Source organism: Pteronotus mesoamericanus, unplaced genomic scaffold, assembly GCF_021234165.1.
Source record: "Pteronotus mesoamericanus isolate MK-2021 breed Mesoamerican mustached bat unplaced genomic scaffold, CSHL_Meso_final scaffold_507, whole genome shotgun sequence".
NCBI lineage: Eukaryota > Metazoa > Chordata > Mammalia > Chiroptera > Mormoopidae > Pteronotus > Pteronotus mesoamericanus.
The window spans coordinates 11,883,465-11,906,466 of NW_026555319.1; the positions used below are offsets into that span (position 1 = coordinate 11,883,465).

The 23,002-nt window shown below is 51.8% G+C and overlaps 1 protein-coding gene across 1 annotated transcript in view; it reads left to right on the top strand.

The window, feature by feature from the left end:
- The window catches only part of SSH1 (slingshot protein phosphatase 1), a 57,073-nt gene extending 34,865 nt beyond the window's left edge, over nt 1–22,208 (top strand). The window contains exons 7-15 of the mRNA XM_054594369.1: nt 237–302; nt 2,853–3,047; nt 4,515–4,608; nt 5,461–5,589; nt 7,988–8,034; nt 9,413–9,559; nt 11,054–11,254; nt 13,129–13,702; nt 16,226–22,208. Coding sequence (XP_054450344.1) covers nt 237–302; nt 2,853–3,047; nt 4,515–4,608; nt 5,461–5,589; nt 7,988–8,034; nt 9,413–9,559; nt 11,054–11,254; nt 13,129–13,702; nt 16,226–17,479 — 2,707 coding nt within the window. The 3' untranslated portion in view covers nt 17,480–22,208. The remainder of the gene's footprint in view (nt 1–236; nt 303–2,852; nt 3,048–4,514; nt 4,609–5,460; nt 5,590–7,987; nt 8,035–9,412; nt 9,560–11,053; nt 11,255–13,128; nt 13,703–16,225) is intronic.
- Nucleotides 22,209–23,002: the final 794 nt, after the last annotated feature.

The following is a 23,002-nucleotide window of genomic DNA, read 5'->3' on the forward strand; positions in this document are numbered from 1 at the left end:
TTTGTAGACCTCCCATTGCTGGGTTAAAGGCAAGGTTCCTGGAATTGAGAACATGTTTTCCCCCCTTGCTTTGCCCTTGTCTGATACAGTCAGCCTGGGGTCCCTGTCAGACAGCATGAGACACACTCAGCCTCCGAGTGTCCCCGGCGGGCCTGCCCACGTCGTCTCGCAGCGGCCTGGTTAAAGGGCCCTGCTTCTCACCACGGTACCGTTTTGTTGTTCTTTCTCACTCTTAGTGGGTTCAGCGTCAGCACAGCAGGAAGGATGCACGTCTTCAAGCCTGTGTCTGTCCAGGCCATGTGGTAAGTGTGGTTTTAGGGACTTTTAACTCCTCGGAAATAGTTTCCACGGTGACAGCATGAACAGGAAAACCCCTTCTGCTTAGAAGCCCATTTAGGCACATCTACTTGGTGTGTGTGACAAACAATACATAACAAACCTTACCACTGTAACCATTTTGATGTGTGTAATTCAGTGGCATTAAGTGCATTCACAGCGTCGTGCAGCCAGCACGACTGTCCATCTCCAGAACTTCCCCACCATCCCAAACAGATGCCCTGCCCCTGTTACACGCTAACTCCCAGCCCCCGCTCCCCAGTGCCTGGTACCCTCTGCTCCGCTGGGCCTCCGTGACTCCGCCTGCTCTGCGTCTCTCGCGTGAGTGAGATCATTTGTCCTCCTGTGTCTGGCGTCTTTCACGTAGCTTGATGCTTTCAGGGCTCATCCGCGCTGCAGCGGCCGCTCCCTCCGAAGGCCGAGTAGTATTCCGTTACATGGACAGACCACATTTTGTTTACATATTCATTTGTTGATGGACTCTTGAGTTGTCACCACTGTATGGCTATTGTGAACAGAGCTGCTGTGAGCGCTGGTAAACAGTATCTGTTTGAGTCTCTGCTTTCATTTCTTTTGGGTTTACACCTAGAAGTGGGATTTCTAGGTGACGTGGCAATTTCAAGTATAATTTTTTGAGGAACCACCAAACTGCTTTCCACAGCAGCTGTACCAGTTTACAATCCCACCGGCAATGCCCACGGATTCCAGTTTCTCCATATTCTAATCAACACTTGCTATTTTCTGTTTTTTCGGGGGGCGGGGAGTTTTTTGCATAAGAGCCACACTAATGGATGCGAAGTGGTATCTCGTTATGGTTTGGATTTGTATGTCCCTAACTAATGAATGTTGAGCATCATTTGATGTGCTCATTGGCCATTTGTGTATCTTTGGAGAAATGTCTGTTTTGTCCTTTGGCCACTTTTTAATTTGGTTGACTTCTTCTGTTGTGGAAGGTGTGTTGTTTTGCCTACGTACAGTTCCTCCTGACAAGTCGCACTGTGCCTGGCACACGGGAGGCATTCGCCTCTCTGCCAGGGAAGGGCACTCTGCTGGGTGCTGAGCATCTTGGACATGATTCCTGTCTGCATGGAGTTTCAAGTCTGTAGGGGGAGGTGGCTATGAACACAGAACAAAGCCATGTTACACCCAGGGGTGCTGGGAGGGCACTCTCATGGGGTGCGGGGCTGTGGGATACTTGCTGCTGTGCACAGGGGCCTGGGCAGGGGTGGGGCCTCCCCATACTCTCTGCTTTAGGATCAGGTCGCTGTGGGTCAGGGCTGTGTTGGGCAAAATAAGTCCTGTCCAGAGCTTCCCTGACCCCCACGCACACATCTCAGCGCTCCTCGCCCTTGGAGGTTCGCACAAACCGCTCAGGCAGCGAACTCCACAGTCTCTCTTGAATAACCTGGAAAAGACTCAGGGAAAGCTGGTGGCCCCCGCTGAGAAGACTTCTGCCCACGTTCCACAATAGTTACTCTTTGTCCAGGACAGCGAGGTTAGGCCGAATTCTACCATGGGCTTCGTTTTATCTCCTCTCTTACTCCACTCTGTAGTCAGTTCAGAATCCCTTTGGGGGGGATCTTGAAATCATAATTTTCTGGATTTCCCAGATGTTTCTTTGCATTCCTGGATGATTGTTTTTTCATCTCCTTCTCTATAGGCAGGTGAAAAATAGACCTACATGCTTTTCCAAAACTTCGGAACCAGAACTAAATTTCGTAAATACCTCAAGTTTGTTCCCGCCACCAGCCTAGAGAGTGGACCAGTATGTGCCACCGGGAAAAATGACGTTGTTCGCAGTGATTTTTTTATACCATCACTGAGCCGTTCTCTGATAACTCTCCCCCTGCCCCAGGCCACACTCTTCCACGCCTCACTGACACCTAATTCACCCCATTCACTGAGAAATTTTCAACCTATATTTTTGTTAAAAGAAGTAAGCAAGAATGACTGAATTGACCGTTATGATACACATTTTTAATATCATCCCTCCTGTCTCACTACCTTCCCAAGCGTCGTCTTCCATTGGTTTCTGTATTAAAATGACTTTTAGAGCTCCTTTCCTTAGGAATCTAAGCTGTTCGAACATTGCTGAGAGGGGGTTAGAAATTAAGTGATTAGAACGCAGTGAAATGTCTCCGCGGCATAGGAATGACTCTCTCCTTCCAGCAGCTGGGTGTAATTGTAGCTCCTGTGTTCACGGTGACCACAGCCTCAGAAGTAAATCTTAATTCGTGGGAGTTAATCGGTGCGCTGTCAAATGATATGTGAAGCGGCCTGGCGGGGAGAGTTAGAAGTTTGTTTCCTTGTTGGGATGGTGGAGAATATTCCATCTGTTCTTGGGTCAGTGTGTAAGTCACGGAGACTGACTGTGTCAGCCGGCAGGCTGGGCGTCCCCAGGGGCTGGTCCTTCATGAACTGCCCTTCCCTGCCCCATTTAAAAACCTCATGTCAAGGGGAAAACCCAGCGTTCCTTCTGCCTCCCAGGCCTGACCCTCTCGCCCTCCTCACCCCAGGTCTGCCCTGCAGGTCCTTCACAAGGCCTGCGAAGTGGCGCGAAGGCACAACTACTTCCCTGGGGGCGTGGCTCTCATCTGGGCCAGCTACTACGAGAGCTGCATCAGCTCCGAGCAGAGCTGCATCAACGAGTGGAACGCCATGCAGGACCTGGAGTCCACGCGGCCCGACTCCCCAGCCCTGTTTGTGGACAAGTGAGTGCGGCCTGCCTCAGCCCCGCCCCCGTGTGCCTCTGCGGACTCTGGGTCTACACAGTGTCATGCCCCCTCCGCACTCCCCTGCCTGAGGGCCGCCTCTCCCAGAACCATCCTGTCCTGCAGAGGTTCCTGACTTGTGGCCTGTGGGTAGACTTTGGCCAGGGGAAGGGCCTCTGATCACCACCCTACTTTTGAAATTGTAGACAAATCAGGAGGGAGTACATTTCTGGGGAGCGGCTCCCCAGCTTCGGTCAAATCTTGAGTGTGTGGCCCCACACGTCACCAGCTCTCGGGCAGTGCCCTGTGGTCTGGCCTCCCTTCTAGGTTACCATAGACTTGATTTTTAAAGCCTCTTCCTCAACCCTTTATTTGTTTTAATTTTAGTCTTTCAATGACAATTGCCATTCAATATTTTATTGGTTTTAGGTGTGCCACATAGTGGTTAGACATTGAATGAAGGGGTCCCCCCGGTGTTTCCAGCGCCCATCTGGTACTGTACATGGTTGTTACAATACTGCTGACCATGTTCCTATGCTGTGCTTTACCTCCCCGTGACTGTTTTCCCATCTGCACCTCTCATTCCCTTCACCTTTTTCACCTGCCACCCAACCCCCCTCTCATCTGGCAGCCCCTTAGGAGTATTACGAATGTACATCCAATTCCTTGGGTCCCAAAACACAGCTGCCCCAACACAGGCTGAGGGCAGCCTTAGAGGCAGCAGTTGTGAATCACGTGGCCTGTGTCGCGTGGCTCCCAGCAGTGCTCAGAGGCCAGAGGCTGCACCAAATTAAAACCTGGTTCCCGAAGAAGGTAGTGGCTCTCCCCTCCTCTCGGTCAGGCCCCTTCTCCACAGAGTGTGGGGGACACCGCAGCTAAGAGGGCTGTGAGCAGGGGCGCACCGTGCGCGGGACAGGACCAAGGCCCCCTTATGTGAGGCTCCACAGGAATTAGGAGAGGGTTGGGGGGGAAACGACAGCGGCTTTCGAACAGATGAGGGAGCGTCAGGTTGAAGAAGGATTAGCCTCGTTCGTGTGGCCCCTGAAGTGAAAACCGGGGTTGAGATATGGAAGTCACAGGGAGATACACGGGGATTCTGTGCCTATGAAGAGGAGATCCTGGGCGCCGGAGACAGCCGGGGCTGCGGGCTGGCTCCGGCCTTGGCCGTGCCGCCTGCAGAGACTGCAGGGCCCGCGGCTCCAGCATCCTGCCCGCAGAGGCCAATGCCCTGCGGGACCTGAACGAAGAGGGTGCCTCCCAGCCCCTCTTGTGCCCCTTCGATCTGCTCTGCTCTTGATTCCTATGGGAGCTCAGCACCGAGCAGGGCTTCTCTGTCCCTCTCTCACCTGCTGAGGACATGCGCGCGAAGAAGTTGTCTCTGTGAACCAAGCGCAGGCGCGTTGGGTGTTTCTGTAAACTCCCACCCCAATCTTCCTAGAGCTCTGCACTTTCCTAATTTCTCTCCAGGCCGACCGAAAGGGAAAGGACTGAGCGCCTCATCAAAGCCAAACTCCGGAGCATCATGATGAGCCAGGACCTAGAAAATGTGACCTCCAAAGAAGTAAGAGAGCTCTTCCCTTCCTCGCAGGCCAGAGGTCACGCCTCCGTCTGGTTGCCCAAACCTGGCCTTGGCCAATCAGTGCACCAGCTCTTGGTGGCTTTTTCCTGCAGGACTTAGAGAAAGGGGAACAGGCCTTAGGGTAGCACTCTAGTTTGAACCTAGGCCTGCCATGTGCCAGCAATGAGGCTTGGGCAGATTTCCTGGGCTCTGCACCTGTGAGACCTGTAGTGAGAATTCCATGAGACCTCTGTGTAGATGGCACCAAGAAGCATTTGCCTGTTAGCACCCCCTCCTCTGCCCCGCATGGCCTCGCCCGTATATCGCTAACCCTGGGCTGCTTTCCTTCTGCCTTTTGATGTTTTTCTGGATCCTTTTTTCTTCTTTCAGTTGCTTTTTGTTCAGGGAATGCAATGCATTGTAATAACAGCTTAAACCAAGTAGATCTAAGAGGTTGAAATGGCTATTTTTAAGTTATATACAATCTTTTTATTTATTAATACATGTGCTACATCATATTGTGATACCTTCCAAAGCAAGGTGAAACTGATTTTGGGTTTCACCATAATGTGTTTGATATGTAATTGTGATGGTATAAGTGCTTTGAACTCAGACGGGATCCCATGGGAATCAGATTTCTCATTTGAAATAGTAAACTGCCCCCACGTCAGATTTACTTTGAGGCTGAGTAGCCTGTGCTCCTGCCTCCCGTGCCCGTGAGCCATGTGTGTCTAAACGCAAAATAAATCTTTTTTTTTTTTAAAGAGCCACAGTTTGCATTGTGACTTTACTTCTTTGTGGGCAAAAAGTGTTTTCTTTGACAAATCACTTTTCCTGATGCTTTCTACTCCACAGATCCGTAATGAATTGGAGAAACAGATGAACTGTAACTTGAAAGAATTCAAGGAATTCATAGACAATGAGATGCTACTAATCTTGGGACAGATGGACAAGCCCTCCCTCATCTTCGATCATCTTTATCTTGTAAGAGGCACAGCACATGGCAGGGCCTGGCTTGGGGAACGTCAATTTGACCTTGATTGTGTAGAGCAAGTTCAGGGGAAAACCTGAGTTACTTGTGCTTCGATCCTGACTTTCACGGGAACTCCCCCCCTGAGGCCTGCTGCCTCGTGGTTTGCTCTGGGCCAGACGCTGGCGATGTGGCTCCCAGCTGGGCTGCAGGGCGTTGTTTGAAAGTTCTTTGGCACAGTCGGTTGGCAGCCATTTTCAGGCTCTTGCCCCACTTCGCCTTCTTCCGTCACTAACACAGAAACCCCCTCCAGATCCCTCTAAATGGTCTGTGGGCTGAAAGTCCCCAGTTACTACAGGGAGCATGCTCGCTGTAGTAACAGGGAGCAGACCCCAGAGTTGTGCCTAGGAACCCCAAGACAGGAGAAACGGTAGGGAAGGCAAACCAGACGCCTGCAGGGCAGCTCCCCGCCCCCCCACCCCGCCTGTGCCGGCAGCCGCGCACGGCCCCCAGGGCCTTCCGCAGACCGGGCCTTGGTGATGCAACCGCCCTCCCTTGCTCAGATTTTCTTAAAGCTGTAAATCTCCATAGAAGGCAACTGGCAAGATTTCAAAGTCAAGAGAGACGGTAGAGGAAGGCACGTTACTAAAATTAGAGGCAGGATAGCGTAGTAATGAAAATCGGCCCCACTGGACCTAGCTCCCAGTCCCCATCCGGACCAGCAGTGTGACTGGACTTAGCTGGGTCTGTGGGTCTTGCCTCTTTTTCCTTCAACCTGTACCTCGTGGAATGATTATGAAGATTCAATAAAATACAGATTGAAGGCATCAAGTGCACTAGTAAATGGTAACCATCGGTAGAGCAGAAATCACCTCCTGGGAAAGTTTAGGAAGTGTATTTGCTTTGGAAGGCATAGCAATTTTGTTCTCTGCCTGTAGGGAGTAATTAATAGTCCTCCAAATGCATGTGTCATGATACATATTTAATAAATTAAATATAAATGTATTTATAGATATCAGTCTATATACACTTAATGTATGTGTTAAAATGTACTTAAATATGTGGGTTTGAAGCCTGTGTCTTGAAAGCTCCGTGGCAGCCCTGGGCTCTCACCTCTCTGGGAACTTGATGGTTTTTCCCTGGTGGAGATAGAGCGAGAGGCTCCCCAGCCCGTCCCTCCACTAGGTGGCGACCACGGCCAGAAGACACTCAGCCTCAGCGAAGTGCTAGTTATTTTTCGGTGTGGTTGGTGTTTTATGTCACTTTTTCCATGAGAGATACCAAAGGAATTTCTGTGTTTGAGCCTCTCCCTCCAATATGAAAACCCAGCCAGCACCCACACGTAGCCAGCCCCCTCAGGGTCCCTGAAGCCCCCGCCTGCTGAGGGGTCTGCCCTCTGGGGAAAGGAAGTTTACAGGGAGGCTGCGCAGGTTTTCTTGCTCTTCGTGACTTTATGTTGTTTGCTTTTCCTAAGAGCAGAGTGACTTGTTTTCTTTGTTCCCCGCCCCCCGCATGTTCTTTGCATGCTCAGAAATGGAGGGCTTGTTTTCTTTAATACCATTTTTAAAGTATTAAACTAAACATGTTGTAGAAAGTTAGGAAATATAAGTAAGTCTAAAGAAGAAAATTAAAGGCATTCCCAATTTCACAAATCTAGAGGTAGTCATACTTAACATTTTGGTATATTTATTTTTCTCTCTTCTGGGTTTTTTAAATGCACATGTAGCTTTTTTAAAAAAGGAAAAGGAAAGAACCGTACTGTTTTATGTTTGTGTCCTGCTTGTGTCCTGCTTTAATTTCTTTTTTTTTGTCATGTGGTATTTCCCTGTGTCATTAAATATCCTCCCAAAGTATAAGTTATTTTAATGGCTCCATCGTACGGATCCATCATCATTTATTTTACTAATTTCTCCTTGTTGGACCTTCGGGTTGTTTCCACCCTTTTGTTATTATAAATAACCTGAAATATCCTTCTATATAAATCTCTGCAAATTCTGGGTATTTCCTCAGGGTAGCTTTTTGTAAGTGGAATTTCCGGGTCAGAGGGTGGGGACCTTTTGAATATTGCCAACATACTTCCCAGAAGAGGTAGAGTGATTCCCGCGTGAAGCGTGAAGCACAGGAGTGTGGCGCTGCCCTCCCCTGAGCAGGACGGGTCCCTGCCTCTGGCGAGAGGACCCGCTGGAGTCTCAGGAGAGGAAGTGGTGAGAGGGGCAGGTTTCCCTGGCCTCGCCCTTCCCCCGTGGTGCTGGCGATGCTTGGAGCCTCGGGCACCCGCGTGGGTAGCGCTCCGTCAGTTCTCTCTGTTCTCTGAGGCCCGGGCCCTGAAATCACCATCAGGGCTAGCGTCCCACAAGCAGTCTGAGGCTGACATGTGACACTCACGGGGGGTTTGTGTGATCTGTCCCCCAGGGCTCTGAATGGAATGCATCCAATCTGGAGGAACTGCAGGGCTCAGGGTGAGTCTGCTCCTCTTGTCCCCCCTTGTCCTTCCAGGCAGCTTAGACGCCCTGGGCTCCGCCTCCGAGGTCGGGCCACGAGCGACCTGCCTGGGAGCGACTGGCCCGGAACCGCCGGCACCCTGGCCGCCAGGGGCATTTGCATAGCCGAAGAGATGCGCTTTAGAATGCCACCTCCTGAATAATTCATGGCTTTAGATTTTCCTGGAGTTTGTGTGATGGTGTTTGTCCCAGAGAATGATCCTAAATCACAGTCCCGTGGCACAGGCAGCCTGGATGCAGGCAGGGCCGCGAGCCCCTCCCGCCACCCCCTGCCCTGTGGAGCTGCCGAGAGTTCCGGTGTGGATGTTCCTGTGTGTCGGGCCAGCAAGCGACTCTGATCCCTGGGCCGCTCCTGGTTCGAGCTGGACTTACACCTTTGGGCCTGGTGGGACTCTTGCAGCTAAATGCTTGGTGTTGGGCAGAAATGTATGCCTGTCTTAGTCTGAGAAATGCCCAGCAGCAGGAGTAAAAGATGTTTAAATCTAGACCTTCAAGAACAGATGTCTGGACATTTTTTTGAAAAAACTACACAGCCACAAAATCACCATTCTGTGGGTCTGACATGATGGCATCCTTGAATTACTGCATTTAAAAATCAAGACTAAACAAATCTTAAAATACATCTTTAGAACTACTGGTTAAGTTGTGTTCTTTCAACAGAAAGTATTCTTAAAGTGTAGGATAATACTGTCTGTGCTTCCTATTTTGCTGGGAATAAGTAAATCATTTTAAAGGTATTTTCATTTAAAGCATTTATATGCAGTCACTTGTGAAATCTCTCTGAGGTATTTTGAAACTCCTGGTCTTCCAGGAGTAGAAGTATTAAGTTTACAGACCAACAAAACCTGGGTAGCAGACCCTCTCAACCTTTTATTTATAGCCTAGCTTGTTTCAAAAGGATATAAAGCAGTTCCCAAGGACATAAATAATGGACAGATTTAGTCTCTTTTTTTAACTATTTAAAAGTGGAGACTTTTTTTTTAACAACCTCTGTATGCACATAGTAGTTATGAATTTCAACACTGAGAAAGTTCAAAAATGTATTTAAGGAATATTGCTGAGCAATGCTTTGAACGCAATTTTTTTAGTAAGTTTTTTTATAAAGAAGTTTGTTTTTTATTATAAATATCCATTCTCATCATAGGGCATTTAAAAAGTATCCCAAAAATTATTATTAAGGAAAAACAGAAGTCCTACCATAAAAACATAAACCTTTTATTAATGTATATTTGATTTTTTTCCCTTTGTTCTGTTTTTTGTTACTTTGTGTTTTGCAGTTCCTCACTCTGAGTCTCCAGATTCCAAATTTGTTCTCTGCTTTCTTTTCTCATTGCAGTGTTGACTACATTTTAAATGTTACTAGAGAAATAGATAATTTTTTCCCTGGCTTATTTGCATATCACAACATCCGAGTCTACGATGAAGAGACAACAGACCTTCTTGCCCACTGGAATGAAGCGTACCATTTTATAAACAAAGCAAAGTAAGTGGGTGGAGGAGCCAGGAAAACTGGTCTGAGAAAGATGCTGGCAGATGCTGGGTGGGCAGCAAGAAATGACAGTCCCAGACATAGGCATCTCCTGGTTTAGGGAGCCTTGAGTGTCGATGGCCCTCCAGCTGGAGACCACAGGACCCCTAGCGCCAAAGGGGCAAAATCTTGATCTCCAGGATAGGCCCAAATGAGCTTGTTCTCTCCAGCCTATCGTTGACTGTGACATTTGACCCCAGTTTCATCAGCAGTACCGGTTACAGTTGAGAATCCGATACCACGTGGACACTCGGGAGGCTCTGCGGGTGGGGAGCCTCTGAGACGAAGGGGAGCGCAGGGAGACCAGGCTGTACGTGGCCTTAGGGCACCCCGGGACTGCTTCCCCGGGGAAGCCTACTCGGGCAGACGCCCAAGCTGTGGCTGCCTTCGCCCCCTGAGTGAGCGCGGTTTTCCTGGCTGAGCGGAGTGGGACAGATCACGAGCCTCTCACAGTTTTGCCCAATTTCTGTCCTCCCTTTATTCCCCCACAGAACAGCTCTGTCTAAGTGCAGTCAGGATCAGAAAGAGAGAAGCCTGTGAGGCCCCGTCTTCTCCCTTTGCCCCTCCAGCTCAAAGCTACATAACCTGTCCTTACCCACACGTTCTCATAGTTTGCATTCCCGAGGGAAAGCCTTCAGACCAGCAGTCCAAAAAAAAAAAAAAGGCACTGATTTGGTGATGATTTTCAGCCTGAGATAGGAGAAATGAGTCTGCTCGCACCTGGCAGGCTGGCTACTTCTGACGTAAACAGGCAGGTGGCCTCGCCTCCTGCACAAACAAGCTTGCCAGATGCTGCCCTTTCCAACCTGCTGTCCCTCTCGTTCTTGAGCAAGCGAGCCTTAGAGAAACGCTGCGTCTGGCCTTGCTGGATTTGTTAAATCAGCCACACCTGGGCCCACACTGCCTGCTCACAACCTAGGGCCCCACCCTCCCCTGGCTTCTTTCTGTCTTGGCCAAGTTGGCGGGGCCGCTGCCCTTGCCCCAGCTCCTTGACCCTCTTGTCTCCTGTGGGCCTTGCGGCTTCCGGTTCTCTGACCCCATTTTTCTACAGTGACCCATTGCCTGTCTCCATCTGCTCTGGCTGAGTATCTTTTGCAGATCTCTCTTTCACTGCCCATTTGCTTCCCACAAAAAGAGCTTTTGGCCTCCTAGCCCATCCCAGCGATGTGGGGAGATCCACACTTGTCCCTGAAGGCGGCCCGACTTTGGAGCTCTCCCTGCACAACTTGGCGAGGCAAAGACAGATTTATCTCGATTTCCCATTGTGTACTAACTGATTTCACAGTGAAGTTATGTCCTTCAGAGGGGGGTGGACATGGGCTGCGTAAACATCAGGACTAGGAGGGTTTGGGCCATGACGTAACTTCAGGCTTTAAAACTGCTCGTTGTGTAAAACCCGAGAGAATGAAGTTAAGCTTTTTAAAAACTCTCCTCCCACCCCTTCCCCAGGCGGAACCATTCCAAGTGCCTGGTACATTGCAAAATGGGTGTCAGTCGATCCGCTTCCACGGTCATAGCCTATGCGATGAAGGAATTCGGCTGGCCCCTGGAAAAAGCGTACAACTACGTGAAGCAAAAGCGCAGCATTACACGCCCCAACGCAGGCTTTATGAGACAGCTGTCTGAGTATGAAGGCATCTTGGACGCGAGGTGGGTGACTGGCTGCAGAGGCCTGGCGAGACTGAGCCCGAGAAGCCGTCTCTGCGTCCAGCCGTGGCTCCCGCAGCCAGAGCCCCGACTCGGGGGGAGGGCGAGGAGGGCCGGTTGGAGAAAAACAACTATTGTTTGGCATTTGATTAGTGGTTTCCAGGAGGGATCTGTTCTGATTTTGTTGGCACACACAGCTATTTTGCTGCGGGAGAGAACAGTGCCTAACTTCTAATCTAAGGCAGGACTTCGTGTGCGGCATGGGCGCGTGGATGCCCCGTTTCCTGGGCATCTGCTTTGGGCGAAGCGCTGTGCCAGGCTTCGCCGCGGGTGGTTCCGAGGACTGCAGGGGCAGACCGGGTCCCCGCACCGGCGAGCCGGGCAGCCTAGAGCAGGCTCGTCAGTCTCCCCCAGCCTCACCTTTCTCTTTCTTGAGCTAAAAATCAGCACCCACCTGTAGGGTTGTTGTAAGATACATGAATACCGTACTGGTTTACCTTTACGAGGTTTTGCTAGACCTGGCTCATAGGAAATAGTGGTGTAGTTTTTTATAAATTTCTAACCCCCACCCAAAAAGATTTGCATAAAGGTTACCCCCTTTATACAGGCACACGGAACTGATGCTAGAGGTTAACTTGCCCCACACCACGGACCCAGTGGGGAGCAGAAGGGAGCACATGCCCAGGTGTGCTGGCCTCCAAGGCAGGGCGGCCCTGAGGTTCTCCTACCCCACGAGGAGGGGTCCTCAGTCACCCCAGGAAGATCCCTGCGGGACTCTGAGGCTCATTTCTCCCTCTTTCCATTCTGTTAGGTCTGTAGGAGGCCTCCCTGGGTTATTTCTGACTGGTGTTGAAATGACCAGGGAACCCCAGGCTAAGTCTTGTCCTCTTGACCATGTTTGGGGAAGCAGGAACACCCTGGCAGGCTTGACCAGGGTCCCAAGGACAGCTCCACACGTCTCCACTGCCACCCACAGGGTGGCTGGACAGATCCCCAGGCAGGGCCGAGGAGGAGGCGTGTGCGTCCCGTCGGCCTTCAGTCACTCGCTACCGTCAGTGCCCTCGGTGCCTAATCAGGGGTTTCCAGGCTGGGTTCACAGCTGCTCGGTGTTGGCCTTGAACCGCAGCTGCATCGAGAGCCCTCGCCCAGAACAGGCACAGGGACCAAACAGTCATGAATGATCACGGCGCCCTCTCATTGAACAATAGCGGATCCTTAATTTGTAATTAATTCTCGCTCATCTTAACCCTCACAACTCCCTGATGGTGGTATTGCTGTAAGGTTTGTAGAGGTGACTCCTTTACCTTATTTCACTCTAAGCCTTTCTCTTTTCTTGTTACCTTTATATTTTAAAAATGCATTATAAAAACAACACCATAATATTAGAGGACATATTTTAAACATGGACCTGTAATCTCTTTGACCTAAACAAATATTTACAATTTTCTAAAATTTCCCAACTTTATTCATGTGCATTATGTGCTTACATTGCCATATTAGTATAAATATATGTGTATATAAAACTTTATATTGGCAGATGGAGAAACAGAGATGGGACATCAAGTGGCATGACCAGATGAGGTGGGACGCTAGGATCATAATGTCAGTGCCCCTTCACATGTCTGCCACATTCTCATCACATGACAGAAAGTTGTTTAAGGCTTCTCTTGAGGGTCATGATGATTTTTAGTTCCAGTGCTGTTTTTCTCACTCTTTCATTTCTTGGGGACAAAGGAACAGAGAGAGGCTTGACCTAAGTGAGCCCCCCAGCACCCACCCAAGCCTGGGCTGTCCCTTGCTGGCTCCCCCCCACCCCGCTTCCCAGAAACCTCTGGGCCCTGGCCTCTGATGACCTTCCTCTGCCCTTCCTCCCCCAGCAAACAAAGGCACAACAAGCTGTGGCGCCAGCAGACTGAAAGCTGCCTCCAACAGCCTGCGGATGACCTTGTGGGGTCTGGGGACTTCTTGCCAGAGACCCTGGATGACACCCCAGCATCCCGGCTGCCCTGCCTGGACGATGCCGCCCAGCCTGCGTTCCCAGACAGCAGGGCCCCAGGAGGAGGGGGCCCCTCTCTCTCCTGCTGCTTCCGGCGACTCTCAGACCCCCTCCTGCATTCCCCCAGCGATGAAACGGGCGCTTTGGTCCAGCTGGAAGACCTGGAGAAGGACATTCTGTCAGAGGAAGCTGCTCAGCCAGCAGAGGCGCGCAAGCCAGGCCGACCTCCCCCGGGAGGCCCTGGGCTCTGTGAGAAGGATGCGAAGAAGAAGCCGGAGTTTGGGGGCCTGAAAGCCCAGAGCGGGCCCTTGCCACAGGCGGAGGAGATGGAAAGGGAGGAAGCTCCAGGAGTAGGGAGGTGGGGGCGGTCCCCAGCCCAGCTCGATAAAAACCTGCTCAACCGGGAAAACCTAAATAACAACAACAGCAAGAGGAGCTGTCCAGATGACTTTGAGGTAGGCGTGGGACAGTGTTGGGGGCGGGGGCAGTCCCCATCACTTCTCTCCTGCCCCACGAGCAGCCGCCCCGCAGCCACCTCTGCTACTTCATGCTGCCAGCTGGACAGTTCTCAGCCCCAGTGACTTGTGGGTTTGATTCACGGAATGACCCTGCAGGCCGATTGGGGATTTAGGCACACGGGGATCAGGGACCCACCAGGGCCAACACCGACCCTCTGGCCCTCTTCACCCCATGCAGCGTAGTCACATTTTGGGCGGGGCTTCCAGCTGTCTTTCTTTTTCCTTATGTTAAATATAAAACATACACCTTATCGCCCCACTTCAACATTGCCCAATATGCAGCTATTCTTAGTTCATCCCACCCCCATGCACTTTCTCACACCCTGGGTTTGAAACATCCCAGATAGCATTGTTTCCTTCACAAATGTTTCAGCGTGTGACATACCATGATACCACTGCTGCCTTTTAGAAGTTGGTAGTAATTCCTCAACATCGTCAGGTAGCGGGATTTGAACTCAGATTCTGATGCTAAGCTCCAGTAGTCCCATGTAATGGTCATGCTCGGTGGGTTGTTGGCAGTGAGGTTTTAGCCTCAGCCTGGTGGGCAAACCCAGAGAACCAGGAATTGTCTGGCCTTTCCCCTCTTCTGAGTAGCCCCATTTCCACCCCATTTTCTCTATTTACTCATCAGTTGTTTTGCGTGGAGGCTGGTTGCCCAGAGGGGTGCCGCCCTGGCTCTGTGCCGGCTCACTGCGGCCTGGGCCGGAGCCCCATTTCCTGGGGCTGCACTTTTGTCCCCCAGGACAGCCTTGATTCTCGAGTGAGAGAGGCCCTTGGAAAGCTGGCAGGCGCATCCCGATACGCAGAGGGCCTGTCATTATCGTGTTATGATGCAAACCAAACTGGGAAGTTAGATCTACCAACCTCCAAATCATAAAACATGTTCCAAGCCAAGTGTTAATAACTCATGAATTTCCCCCATCACTCATCCTTCCCTCAAAGAACAAATACCGGAAAAATAGATGATATACAACCTCTCGGTCCAAGATCCTGGTTCCTTGATTAGCCCGAAATGGCATGGCCGCAAGTCATAGAATGAGGAACACAGAGAAGCTTGGATAAGGGGCAAGGGAAGGACACAGTTCTCATTTCCTGGCCAGAATTGGATTGAACAGGTGATCTTATCTGGGGAGTAGGACCTAAAGACAAGCATTCATTCACTTGTGCAACTCCTGTTTATTAGCCGTGGTACCAGGTTGGTGAAGGGGCGCAGCTGTGAGAAAGACAGCTCAGTGCATGCAGTCATATGATGAATGGCACATGCGTAAGGATATAACAAAGAAAACAACTGCAGGGGATTCTCGGTGTGGGGAGGGGATGAGAGGGAGCTGCCACGCGAAGGGCCAGGAGGAGGATCTTCGGGCCCAGGGAGAGGCAGGTGCCAGGGTGCTCCCTGAGGACAGAGAGCTTGGCGTGGTTGCAGGCACTGATCTGAGGTGCGTTTGGGCCGGTGGCCAGGTCACGCAGGGTCTGCAGGCGCCACGGCAGGGCTCTGTGCCTTGTTCCAGGGGCACTGCAAAGCCACGGGAGCACTTGAAGCAGCTGGGGATGAGGTCCCCTCTGGGCAGGCTGATGGAGTGAGAGTGGAAGCAGCAGCCTGAGGCAACCCTGGCTCAGGAGACAGATGAGAACAGAAATGACAACCTGGGAGGCGTTTGGAGGCAGAGCCCGTTGCCGGGAAGGCTCCCTTTTAGACCAGTTTGGGCTTGCACAGCTCAGCAGCTCTCGAGGGGAGAGGGTTGGCTCCCGACACAGCCCAGAAGAGCAGCCCGGTGCCTGGCGATGGACATGGGAGGGAGATGAACAGGGATGGAGAGGCGGGTGGTTTTCCTCAGGAGGCAGTGCCAGCGTATTTTCCATTGGCTTATAAAAGCCTTGTCAGCCGGCTCCTTCATCTGGGCTGTGGGCACCTGCGTCTGGGTCTGACCATTTTTAACCCTTTGCCACCTCCTTGTTCAGAGCACAGCTCAACGATCATTCTTTGGAGCCATGCTGCGTTTGTGCTAGGAGGGAAGCATTTCATCGCTAGGCTACAGGTTCCCCCAGCGCAGATTCTTTCTGAAAGGGAGAGGCACCTGCTGTGCCTGAAACGTTCCATTAACTCTCACGGTGCCGTGAGGTCACAGTTACCCTGTGTTTGAGATGAGACCAAGGCTCAGAAAAGGATCGTTTGGTGCAGGTGGTAGGGGCAGGGGTGAGAAGGAAGGCCCTGGCGACCCTGCCTGCCGTGTGGCCGGAGGTTTGCCCAGGACCGTGGGCATGCAGCTTCTGGAAAGTTTGGTCCAGTATCTCCAACCTACCTCTTAACGGTCAAGTGGGTTCTGACAGGCCTCTGTTCTGCACTCACTGACGTGAGAGTGCTGCCCCACCAGCGCGCGCCCCAGCCCACCCCGTGCCCTCTGCATATTTTGTGGTTTTGGGCTTGTATTCCACTCTCATGACGTTCTTGTCCCGTTCCAGCACGATGCTCTATTTGGGATCCTCAACAAAGTGAAGCCTTCCTACAAATCCTGCGCCGAATGCATGTACCCTGCAGCCAGCGGGGCTCCTGAGGCCTTCAGGGAGCGACGCAGCGGGAACCCTGGTACCCCCGCCATCTGCACCCAGCCAGCCTTCCTGCCCCACCTCACCTCGTCCCCCGTGGCCCACACAACCATCAGGTCCCGCGTTCTGGAGAAGCTGGCGGCCGGCCCGGCCGAAGCGCCCCCGTTCCTACCACCAGCAAGTCCAGGGAGGCCGGACACCGGTGGCCCTGTGGCCGGGGCTGAGCCAGAACTAACAGCCAGCCTTTTGGAACCTTCCAGAGAGACCCAGAAAGTCCTGCCAAAGTCCCTCCTTTTGAAGAATTCTCACTGTGACAAGACCCCACCCAGCATGGAGGTAGTGAAGGAAGAATCGCCACCCAAGAAAGACATGAAGCCGGCCAAGGACCTGCGGCTTCTGTTCAGCAAAGAAGCTGAGAAGCCAACTACACACAGCTACCTGATGCAGCACCAGGAGTCCATCATCCAGCTGCAGAGGGCAGGCTTGGTCCGCAAGCACACCAAAGAACTAGAGAGGCTAAAGGGCACGCCTGCAGAGCCGTTGTCCCCCTTCAGGGACGGCACCAGCAGGCTGGAGGCCAGCATCCCCGAGGAGACCCAGGACCTAGCTCCTGTCCCTCCACCAGGGGCCCTGGCGTTGCCTGGCCAAGATGGGAGTGATGAGAAGCCAGAGGCTACCCCAGTTCCGTTGGAAGGAACCTCGCTAAGGAGTCCCACCCCCTTCCTCTGCCGTCTGGATCACACCAGTCATTTCTCGAAAGACTTTCTGAAGACTATCTGCTACACGCCCACCTCATCCTCCATGAGCTCCAACCTGACCCGGAGCTCGAGCAGCGACAGCATCCACAGCGTCCGCGGGAAGCCGGGGCTGGTGAAACAGCGGACGCAGGAGATTGAGACTCGGCTCCGGCTGGCGGGCCTCACCGTCTCGTCCCCACTCAAGCGTTCACACTCTCTTGCCAAGCTCGGAAGTCTCAACTTCTCGACAGAAGACCTGGCCAGTGAGGCCGACGTGTCCACCGTTGCTGACTCCCAGGATGCCAGGCTGAGCGAGGCTTCCTTCCTGCATGAGCCCCAGGCAACCCCAGGGCACACAGCCGCCACCTCTAAACCGTCAGGGAAATCTGCCCCGGAAAGCTTGAAAAGCCCCTCGCGGCTGAGCAAAAGCTGACCCACCTGTAGCTCATCACACAACCCTTCCCTTAGTTTCACTGTGGGTTTTGGTCAGCCCCTCACATCTTGACTTCTCTTAAACAATGGCGTTCCATCTTTTCCCCCCACCTCTTGCCAGAGGGGAGGAGAAGAAAGAAACACGCAGCCCAAGAAGAAGAAGAGGAGTGTCCGTTGTGCGGCTGGGAGAACCAGAAGCTGGCAGCCAGCAGGCTCTGAGGCCAAGTCGTGTGTTGTCCAGAAGAGTCGTGTCTGAAGAAGAACGTACACAGATAGGCACATACGTCAAAAGCACACTATTTGCGCCACGTGAAAGAACAGTTACGGCGACAGCCTCAGCGCCGCGGCACGCATTCCTCACTCATTCAGGCCCTCGTGGGAAAAGTCTTGGATGGCAATATAAGTCCTACCTCTGTTCTTGCTGAACTTTTTATTTTTCAAATACAGTGATAAGCAAGGCTTGTTCCAGGGAATAATGCTGTGTCAGAAACAGGTTTTCCAAAAAGGAGTTTTTTGGATTGTCTGGGACCCCCAAAAGCGTTAGGATTTCTAACTCGACTACACTGAGCACTGCTCGGTAAAGATATACAAAGGTGTCAAATGCTGTTGAATCAACTCTGTGGTCCATGGAGATCATCTGTGCAGGTGACTTCTCTGTCCCGTGCGTTGTTACAGCTGAGTGATGTGTGTCTGGCCCGCGCTGAGGTCTGGTGGAGGGAGATGTGCGCAACGTCCTCAGTTGTGCATGGTGGATTTTAAATACTGCCCCCCCACCCCCGCCCGCCACCACATGGGGACAAGGACCCACAGAGCATTGTGGAGATTCCTCTGCTGCTGAGCCCAGTAGCTGTGAAGAGTTTTGAAAGTACCAGCTGGGGACAGCGGTCCTGAGATGCAGCTTGTCCTGCCAGAAGCCCCGGCACTCAAGTTCACTCGGTCACATCTACTCGTATTTGAGGAGGAAAAGAAAAATCGAGTAGTGAGGAATTACCTGTTCCTCTTGCAGAGCAACCGAGCAGAGGCTTCTCTGAAAGAACTGCAGCTGTTGGAGAGCTTCGCAGAAGTTTACCGTTGCCCCTTTTCGTGCAGAGAATGCTGCAGCCTGTTTCTCTCGGGCTGTTCCTCGTGGCGAAGATGGGGTGCAACAGGGTCTTGGCCCCAGCCAGGCTCTGTGAAGAGCCCCGTTAGAATCAGGTGAGCTCAGTGCCTTCTGCTGCCGCAGGCTCTGGGCTCGAGTGGGGGGTGGTCTGGTGTCAGTCAGCAAGACAGGATGTTAAAATATTTTGAGAAAAGAGAAGGGGCTTGATTAGAAAGGTTTAACTCATGGGTCAGCAAACTGTGGTATATGGTCTCATGAGCTAAGAATGGTTTTTACAGCTTTCAGGGGTTATAAGAAAATAAACTAGTAGGCAGCAAAGACCAGGTAGCCTGCAAAGCCGAAGATGTTTATTATCAAGCCCTGTGTAGAGAAAGTTTGCTGACCCCTGCTCTTACTGGGCAGCACTGGGCTGTCCAGGGCCCTCTCGGAAGACTCTGGGCAAGCGTGAAGGCCTCCCTGCCCCTTGGCACCTCAGGCCGAATCCATCCCCTCAACCCTGACCTTGCCAGCCCACCGCGGGCTGTCCCCTGCAGGGCGGCCGGCTCTGTCCCTGCCGGCCAGGGGCCCTGAAGCTTACCCGCAGGGACCGCTCGCTCTCAGCTGGGCCAGCCAGATGAAGTCAGTGAAACCAGAAAGCCTTCAGGGACTGACCGAATTCTGAAAGTGGGTGAGTGAGTTGCCATCTTACATTAGTTGGAGCAGGGAGCCCGGCAGCCGCCATTCCGGACAGGGCCCAGGCAGGGTCTTTGGGGACATGTTTCAGCTCGTGTGAGGGCTTTTTGCAAAAACCCCTCCCTCCAAGAACTTTTTCTCCCTGACCTGATCCTTTTAGTTTTTAAACATATATGTTATTTTACTTTATAAGAGTTTGTCTTCCCACCACTGTTCATTGAAATCACATTAAACGGGGATTACTCACTTTTCCTGAAAACCCTGTTAGGTTTTTCTCCCTCTCTCTCAGCCAACAAAAGCATATTCTTAAAAAAAAAGAAAAAATCAAGTTCAATATGTTTTGCCAAATTAAATTTCATGTGGCAGATCAATTTTTGTGTCAAAATAATCCTTTAGATTTGGTGATGACAGGCTTATGTTTTTGCTTTTTTTAAACCATGCCTATGCATGAGAATGATATATTTTTGAAAACTTTAATTTTGAAAGCCATAATTTTTTTATCCAGTTAAAGGGTGGGAAGAGGATGACAAATCTGAGTGGGTTTTTGGCTTTTGTCAAAATCATCTATGCGTTTTCAGAAGCACAGTTGGTATATTACCATCGAAACAGACCAGGGCCCAGGGGCCCATCATGAGAGCAAAACGAAGCCTTCTTGGCTCGGTGGACAGACTGAGAAAAGGATAAAGCCTTTTTTTCCGAGCCACAGATCAGCTGCACATTAACATATGGCAAATTGCTATTTGAAGTCTACTGACAAGAGCATCCTGCCAGGCTGAGGGCGCCTTGGCAAAGAGGTTCATGCTGCTCTCAGAAGAGAAGGTTTGCTCCGTAAGATGCGCCACAGCCTGACCAATGTTCCGTTTATAATCTTAGACGAGGGGGGAAATTCCTAAGATGAGTGGCACAAGCGAGAGGCGGGGGTGTGCGCCCTGAAAGTCATTGACATCAGTGACGACCGTGTTCGTGGAACGCCTTTGTCAAGTTAGGAGAGAACAAAAATGTTCTAAATCAGCTTGATACTATAGCTGCATCTCATCTTCCACCTCACCTTTCCCTCACTCCTGTTCCTCTGGCATGCCGAAAGGGAGACTGACCCAGACCTTCATGTGGCACTGCCACAGAAAGGTCAAGGTCTGTCGCGTGTAAGTGGGAAGCTGGTCCTGGAGCGAGGGGAAAGCGTGCTGCTCTCTGATCATGCTTTGGCAATGTCAGTTTCCATTTCTGTGTCATGGGGCAATGTCTGTTGTTGCCTGAGCTGCTTAAGAACAAGGTTCTTACTCGTGGAATTCCCTGTCTTCTTGGTGTCAGCGTGGGGACCCAGGCCAACCTCTGGGCTGGTGACAGCTCTCTGCCAGGTAGTGGCGCCTGGCCACCTGGTATGCAGATCACTCACCAGGTGCTCAGATGGCTGCGCTGTCCAGCCTCTCTGCCCCACCCTGCTCTCTGCAGCTGAAAAGCGCTGCATCCCATTCTAAAGCTCTTTCCCTCCCGGGTAGATAAGCTCAGAGGATGCCCCAGGATGGAGCCCAGTTTGCAACAGAAGGAACACCTTCCAGGCAACCCTGTACTTTGGCACTGATGTTCCTCTACACAAGCCCCATCCTCGGTTGATGAATCCCCGTGCTTCCCGGGGCCTTTTCTCCCCATTGGGAACAAACGCTGCATCCTTTAGTCAAGATCATATAAGTGACCTCCTTCTAGACGTCCCAAGGGGGACTTGCTCTCTGCTGGCGGCAATGCTTGTCAGCCACCCACCCCTACTCTGGCTTGCCACCAAGCACGGCTGGCCAGGCACACACAGCGCAGTGAGGGCAACCACTTGCCCCTGGCCAGAGAGGCAGGCTGGCTGGGAAAACAGTGGCATCTGGACAGTGCGGTGCAGGGTCACCTGCTCTGGTCCCGCCCTGCAGGTTCTTGCCGACGCAGCATGCCGGAGGAAGGTGGTTGATTGACCCCCCTGCTCAGCCCTTGGTCCTTTTTATTTTCTGCTCTGCAATTGATCACCTGCGTGAGTTCACTCTGCATATATATATTTGAATATATATATATATATATAAAACTTGAATCATATCACCATGGGCATCACCTCTCATTCACACACACACTGTCACCAGGCGGCGAAGCGGATCACCTGGGACGATCTAGAGTGACGGTGTGGAGTGCTGGCCTGGTCAGATTGAGACTCGACTGCCTTGTTTGGCCTTGGAGGAGGTGCTGCAGCCCTGGCTTCAGTCAGTCTCTTAAACAGGAGTCTTTATAACCAGACCACCAGTCCTCTGCTGTCCCCTCTGTCAGCTGTGCTGCACAGGAAGGTGGCTGCTTCCTCCCTCTTTTCCGACACTGTAATTATTGTTTTACAATGGAGTGCCTTAATAATAGTTTACAAATACTGTGTATTTATGGGAAACTTAAGCTCTCACCTTCTGTGATTGGATACTTTGCCTTGTCCGTGGCGGCTGGCGCTAGGGCCGGGGCTTGCCCTGTCCCATGCCTGTGCTCATCTGCTGTGCAGTCTTGCGCACGCACCCACAGCTGTCCAAGGAGCATTGCTAGAAACGGCTCTGGGAGTTCCTGCAGGCGGGCGGGCACTGGCCCACGCTGTGACCCATAGCAGCAAGGAGGGACTGACCTTGGTGTGCCAGCCAGCTTGGGGGGGGTGGGGCGCGCAGGCCCAGCCCCATAGACTGCACCCAGCCCTCCGCCCCATCGCACAGTTGCGCTCTTCAGTAGAGATTTTTATCACCACCTGGGCCCCCCCTGCCCCGTTTTCTTCTTCGTTGGTGTCCTGAGCTCTGTGCAACCAAATGCAGGTACAGAACCCTCCCCCCACATCAGGAGCTCCACAAGATGGGTTGCCCTTTGGTTTTCAGAAGCTGCAGGTGGGTTCTGGTGTGTTGCGTAATAATATCAATTTTTTTTATTATATTGTTTTTTCTTGTTTTTTTATAGTATATATTTAAAAGGCAGTATCTTTTGTACTGTGAATTTGCAGTAGAAGATGCATAATGCACTTTTTTTTTTACTTCTGTTGGTGTGTACTGTATATATAGTCTGTGTGCTTCTTGTGATGAAAATAAACTTTCTTTACAAATGTCTGAAGACGTGTGAACTTGTGCAAAAGGAAACCACCTCTTCAGCCCCTGCCTAGACGGTCGGATGCATCTTCTTCACCATGATGGCTGATCTTTATTGAGCACCTCCTGTGTACTGGGCCCCCTGCTAAAATCCTGGACAGCTTAGTCCCAGGGGAAGAAATAGCTCCTCCAGGGATATGCTTTTCCCCTGATTTTGCCAGCGAGGAAGAGCAGGCTAACTTGTGGGGAGCCATTTGTATGCAAAAAAAACTGTCCCCGGCGGAGGAGCGGTACTTGGGCTTTGGGTGGTCTCTCTCCTTACAGAGGCGGAAAATGTGGAGCTAGAGCTGTGCTGGGGAGAAGCACCTAAGCGACAGGCACTGCAGTTCCCGGGAGAGGGGCCTGTGGAGGTGATCACCGCTAAGGGCCAGGGTGGGACTCCTGAGGAGGCCCCAGCAAAGGCTTATTTCGCACTCAGGTCTCAATCCACTGCAGGTCAGGGCCTTTCAGTGGTTGTCCCTTGGTGACTAGCAAAGCTGCGGTGCTTCCACTTAAAATCCTGCCTTCTTGGAGCTCTTTGCTTCTGGCTGCGCGGTCAGGGGAAAGAGCATGAGGACTCCCGCTCACGCGTCACTGCCTTTGCCTTTGGCTGGCTGCCCGAAACCTCACGTCGGCTCCT